Genomic DNA, 6,000 nt, shown 5'->3' on the forward strand with positions numbered 1-6,000 from the left:
ACGGCACAATTCATTACCACATGATGTATGGTATGCACTGTATCAACCCTCAGCTGCTAAGCAAACACATTCATAAACGCACAATGCCCTTCAAGGTAAAGGTCATCAGATGTGTAGTTTTCTATTATAATATATGCATCATTCCATTTTGACAAAAAACACTTGTTTTGCTCAATAACCATTGGCTATGGTCATAGTGGACCAATTTTTTAGATTCCCCCCCCCACCCCAGCAGAATACTTGTTATTTAGCTTTTGAGGCTATTTAAGCTGTTTCAGAAATTTACAATAGAAATCCCAAACATTTAGTTCAAAAGCTTTGTGTTTTAATTCTAATCAGTTCACACTGCATTGTTTCTGACACTCTTAGCCAAAATCCCAACCAGATCTGAATGGTTCCTTTTGCTTTCCCAGCTTTTTGTGCCAAAAGACTTTAGTACTGTTATACCCCAGATGCAGAAATAGGCATTGATTGCAGTGAATCCCTGTTATTACTGTCTCTCTGTGTTCATGGCTGAGATACCAATTCATAACACTGGAACAAAAGCCAGCTGCCACGGAAAGGGAAAGAAATGTCTGTTGCATTGCATGCCTCAGGTTTTTGCTGCACCATGACTTGGAGGTGTGCTCTGTTGAATTTGACATGTCAAGGAAATAGTGGCTGCTGATTTCACCATTTCCCATTTCTGCTACATAAAAATAAATAAATACAGAGGAGACATAAAGACGTGTTGAAGGCAGCAGTGACTTGTCATGAAAGTCATGACGTAACATAATTGAAATATTATCATTACAGCTATTTCCTCCATACCTTTCTTTTCAGGACAAAATACATAGAGATTGAATCAAATTTTGTGCTGATTTACTCTACTCCCTCATCAAGGAGGGAATTTATTTACTCTACAAAAGGGTTGCTCTTACCTTTTTCTTATAACATCCTATTTATATCTTCTAATACTCAGTTAACAAGGATCTTGCAATTTATTTTATACATGGTATTGTATGTTTCCCTTTGAAGGAAATAGACTGATTCTAAGCAAATATTCACTTCATTAATATCAAATTATGTTTCTTTTTTTCTCCCCTTCACTGCGTTCTTTAGCAAATTTAGCAAATCAGTTGCAGACTACCCAATGAGGGTCACCATATGAATCTCTTGCTTGCATTCAAAACCATTTTGCTTCTAGCCCAGTCCTAGAGAATCTCCCTTGAGACTGAAGTACTAAATTTGCCAGTGGCTTGTTCCAGCAAAAATGCTGATGTAAGCTTTTCTTTTCCTTGCTCCTTGCTTATGTCATGATAATGAACTAACTCATGTACTCCTATCTCTTTGCTCATTCAGCTGCAAGTTGAGATCACTGATGTCAGTGGCAAAAGTATTGAAGGCCCAGTCCTTCTAGATATCATTGTTATTGACCAGAATGACAACAGACCCATCTTCAAGGAAGGACCATACGTTGGACATGTCATGGAAGGGTCACCTACAGGTATGTCTATGTCATTCATGCTTCTGTAAACTACTGTATGTTTTATAGGCCATATACTGCTTTCTGATACACCTCTACCCCGATATAACACGACCCAATATAACACGAATTCGGATATAACGCGGTAAAGCAGCGCTCCGGGGGGGGGAAGGGGGGCAGCGCACTCCGGTGGATTAATGCAAGTTCGATATAACGCGGTTTCACCTATAATGCGGTAAGATTTTTTGGCTCCTGAGGACAGCGTAATATCGAGGTAGAGGTGTACCTGCACATTTGTTCCATTGCAGAAGGATACTTGCTGACTGTGTGTGATGGGTGTGGCTCATTAACTTCTCCCTGCCTTTTGGGCAGAGGGTAACTGTCTCTGGGATGCTGCAGGGAAACCCTAGAAACAACATAGTTTGAGAAGGATGCTCAGTCTGAGGTTTTGTTATTCTTATCTGAGTTATCAAGAGAGACAAACTGCAGGATGAGATTAAGGTTGGGATTGAATACATCCCATATTGATTGAGTTCAGGTGGGAACTCTACCTGTTCGCATTCAGATTGTCTCCTGGCAGGATTTATTTGCATATGCAATGCCTGTGGTAGGTAAATGACGAGAATAAATAGAATGTGTATTGAAAAATATGCTGATATTGTAGGGCTTGTTGAGATATTGCAACATTGTACATATTTGAACACTGATCAAATAAAAATACACGGTGTAGACTAGAGCCAGTATGAACATTTTCTGATCATTTCTAATGTAGATTTGATGATGCTCATGTGTGCTTCTCATGGCATTTTCTGTAAAACTAGGGGGTCTTGAAATTTGGCAAGGACATCTGTTCTAACTTGGATACCCAGACTCTCTATCTAAATTCCTCCTGCAGTTACAACTCAATATATTTCTCTTCAGTTCCTGCCCTCAGATGTTGTGCAAAGTTGCTGTGAGTTGTTCAACAGCTGTTGTATTCCAATGCAGAGGTATCCCCACTTCAATTGTGAATGATAATTATATTATCAGAAAATATAAACGAGTTAATTCTGATCTCATTGAAACCTGTGCAGCTAGGGGAAATGCCTGTTAAAATCACTGGAGTGACAGTGGTGTGAGATTAAGATTGGGCCATCCATCTGTATGTCTAGATATGTAGATATATCAAATAAAGAGCTAAATCCTGTATTGGAAGCTGTGGCTGGATGAAGACTGCAGGATTGTCCTATGTTTTAACAGATTTGGCTATAGTCACACTAGAATCTTTCAGGATGAAGACTGAAATCAAATATATTATACCATTATGAACAATTAACATTAATTTCACTTTTATATAGGGTGTGCTGTGTTTAGTGTGAACTGGGAAAATCATTTTGTACTCCCTCTTTAATGTATTAAACCTTTGGGAAGCCTATATATTAATCTTTGTTCAAACTTTATCATTGGTGGAGCTTTTAGGAATCATCTGACCATATCAGCAATTATATGTACTAGTACATGGTTATGCTTCCCTGCTTGGCTTTGGACTTGAATTGCATTATAAGCTGCTATCCCATAAGATTAACACAGAGAGGTATTAAGATAAATGTGTGATGTTGATTATTGCAATATTTAAAAGCAGGCTAAGAACCAACAGGACAATTTAAAAAATTGGCCAAATTTTCATTCTAACCAGAGTCCTGTTTAGAAGTATAGTATAGTTATCCAAGTGGAAAATCAACTATTTTCTAACATTGTTTTCTGTATAGTTCAGTTTTTAGTGAACTGTAAAGAATCCAAAACAAATCTTCCCGAAAGTTCCTCTTTACTTTCCCCTCCTTCCGCACTCCATTGTAATGGAATTAATGAAACAAGAGTTTCATGGCTATTGACTGCATATGCACAGCTGTCAGAGTTCCTCTGAAATTCCTTTGTACAAACTAATCAATAGTACATAACGGAGTATGACTATCTAATGAGATCGAGTGACCGGTTTCAATGCATTTTTTTTATTTAAACTGCAATGTAAGCAGTTTCTGAGTATGCATAGTTAAATCTATCATCCACAATGCCTGCTAATGACTTCCATTACTTTCTACAGACAGCTCTGTACTATTTAGGAGTCACAGGGTTAACAACAACAACCCAACATCCTTCACAGTTGATTTCAAACATACAAACCAACAAAGCCTTTAAATATTCTGAAAATAGATCAGATGGCAAGGACTCCAGAGCCAGTGGAAGCAAATTTCTGCATATCCATATTTATAGTATTTTTTTGGGGGGGGGGACAACAACAACTCCTAGCTTTAAAAATAAGTCCTGAAGATTCTTTTCCCTGAATTCCTCAGCAAGGGGAAAATAGGATCATTTTTTATTTTATTTTTTTAACTTCCAAAATAAACACAAAAAGTAATTGGTACTGGAGAAACAATTTTATCCACTACACAGAATAATTTTCAGACTGTAAACTTTCTCAGTGTGCACACTCATCATTAAAGCGCTCACTTGCATCAGGGTGTGATGTTCTAGGAATCTGTATCTCTGGCACACCCTGCAGGTTATCTGTCTGTGTGCAGTTTAGCCCTCTGTCTGAGACATTTCTAAGTCCAACCCTTTTGGGGACAACAAAAGCTCAAACTGGTAATCATAGTCTCTAAACAAATCTACCGTTCTCTGGGCTCCATCTTCAATTTCCTTCAGCTACTCCAGATTTTTATGCCCCAGTTCTGATGTTGAGCACTGGCCTCTCAGAATGAGTCTTGCTGAAGTCTCTGCTCATATGCAGACTCCGGCTCTGGCAATTTTACGGGAGTCCCTCTTCTCCCTGTGGTTCCTCCCTTCAGAGTGCACTCTTTCCCCTTTCATAGGGCCCAGGTGCCCATTAAGTTATCATCTGATGTCTCCAACTCCTGACCCTCTGGCTCAGGAGCAGCTAATTGGGTACATCTATTGTACCTGTGCCATACTTAATTGATTTATTAACTCCCTTCCAGCCCGTGATAGGGCTTCACTCCATCACACGCTTACTTGGGGAAGATATAACTGCTTTATACTTGCTCGGTGCTAAAACTGAGACATGTTCTGGTTTCTATTAATTCCTACAGTGAAGAAGAACAATCAACATGGAAAATATATATTAGTTGGTTTCAAAATATTTAGTGAGTGTGGTGAAAGGGACTATAACTTGGGTTATTAGGAAGAAACTGAGTGAGAGAAAATTTTGGCTAGGCATCAAGGAAAACAACCTGAAAGCTCTTAGGCTGTGGAGTAGTCTTCCGTGGGACATTACTGAATCATTTTTGTCTGCAACATTTACATTAAATTAGAATGGCCAATGCACTTATGCGGCAGTTTTATATTGACAGGAAATGGAGCCCATTGTGCTTAGCACTGTACGAATCTGGAACAAAAAGAAGGTCCCCACCCTAAGAAGCTTACAATCTAAGTATAAGACAAGAGAAGGATACGGATGTGGAAATACAAAGATACAATATTGGTTGACAGGATAAACAGTGGTCTCTGCACTGCCAATGCCTTACTGCTGTCAAGCTTCTTGAGGGTCATGAGTTAGCCTTGGTGTGGAAGACCCCCATGGCCAATCCATCTCCAATCTCATGTTTCTATAATTACTTTCCCCAGCCATTTGAAGTCCTGACGTGCCTTGTTAGCATTTTGTCTTGTCATGTAGGACAAGAGAATGCATTTACTTTTATTTATAGGTTGTGCAGTAATCCCTAATATAAGCATTGAGTGCAGCTTCAGAGCCATGGCAATGCATTTGAACAAGAAATCTTTCAGATCTCAGAGAGAGAGAGGAAAAGTAAGGTAACTTACTTGCAAAGAGCTACAAAGGGATCTCACAAAACTGGGTGATTGGGCAACAAAATGGCAGATGAAATTCAATGTTGATAAATGCAAAGTAATGCACATTGGAAAACATATTCCCAACTATACATATAAAACGGTGGGGTCTAAATTAGCTGTTACCACTAAAGAAAGAGAACTTGGAGTCATTGCGGATAGTTCTCTGAAAACATCCACTCGATATGCAGGGGCAGTCAAAAAAGCGAACAGAATGTTGGGAATCATTAAGGAGGGGATAGATAATAAGACAGAAAATATCATATTTCTTCTATATAAATCCCAGGTACACCCACATCTTGAATACTGCGTGCAGATGTGGTCGCCCCATCTCAAAAAAGATATATTGGAATTGGAAAAGGTTCAGAAAAGGGCAACAAAAATGATTAGGGGTATGAAATGCCTTCTGTATGAGGAGAGATTAATAAGATTGGGACTTTTCAGCTTTGAGATGACTCCAGAGATGACTAAGGGGGAGCGGATATGATAGAGGTCTATAAAATCATGACTGGTGTGGAGAAAGTAAATAAGGAAGTGTTATTTTCTCCTTCTCATAACACAAGAACTAGGGGTCACCAAATGAAATTAACAGGCAGCAGGTTTAAAACAAACAAAAGGAAGTATTTTTTCACACAACGCACAGTCAACCTTTGGAACTCCTTGCCAGAGGATGTTGTGAAGGCCAAGACTAT

General features: G+C 38.9%; 1 protein-coding gene across 1 annotated transcript in view; it reads left to right on the top strand.

The window, feature by feature from the left end:
- Window positions 1-6,000, top strand: part of LOC112106846 (cadherin-13) — a 743,971-nt gene that overhangs the window by 420,959 nt on the left and 317,012 nt on the right. The window contains exon 6 of the mRNA XM_024200308.1: window positions 1,342-1,486. Within this exon, the coding sequence (XP_024056076.1) occupies window positions 1,342-1,486 (145 nt within the window). The remainder of the gene's footprint in view (window positions 1-1,341; window positions 1,487-6,000) is intronic.

Source organism: Terrapene carolina, unplaced genomic scaffold (assembly GCF_002925995.2).
Source record: "Terrapene carolina triunguis isolate 2854851 unplaced genomic scaffold, T_m_triunguis-2.0 Scaffold33891, whole genome shotgun sequence".
NCBI classification, from domain to species: domain Eukaryota; kingdom Metazoa; phylum Chordata; order Testudines; family Emydidae; genus Terrapene; species Terrapene triunguis.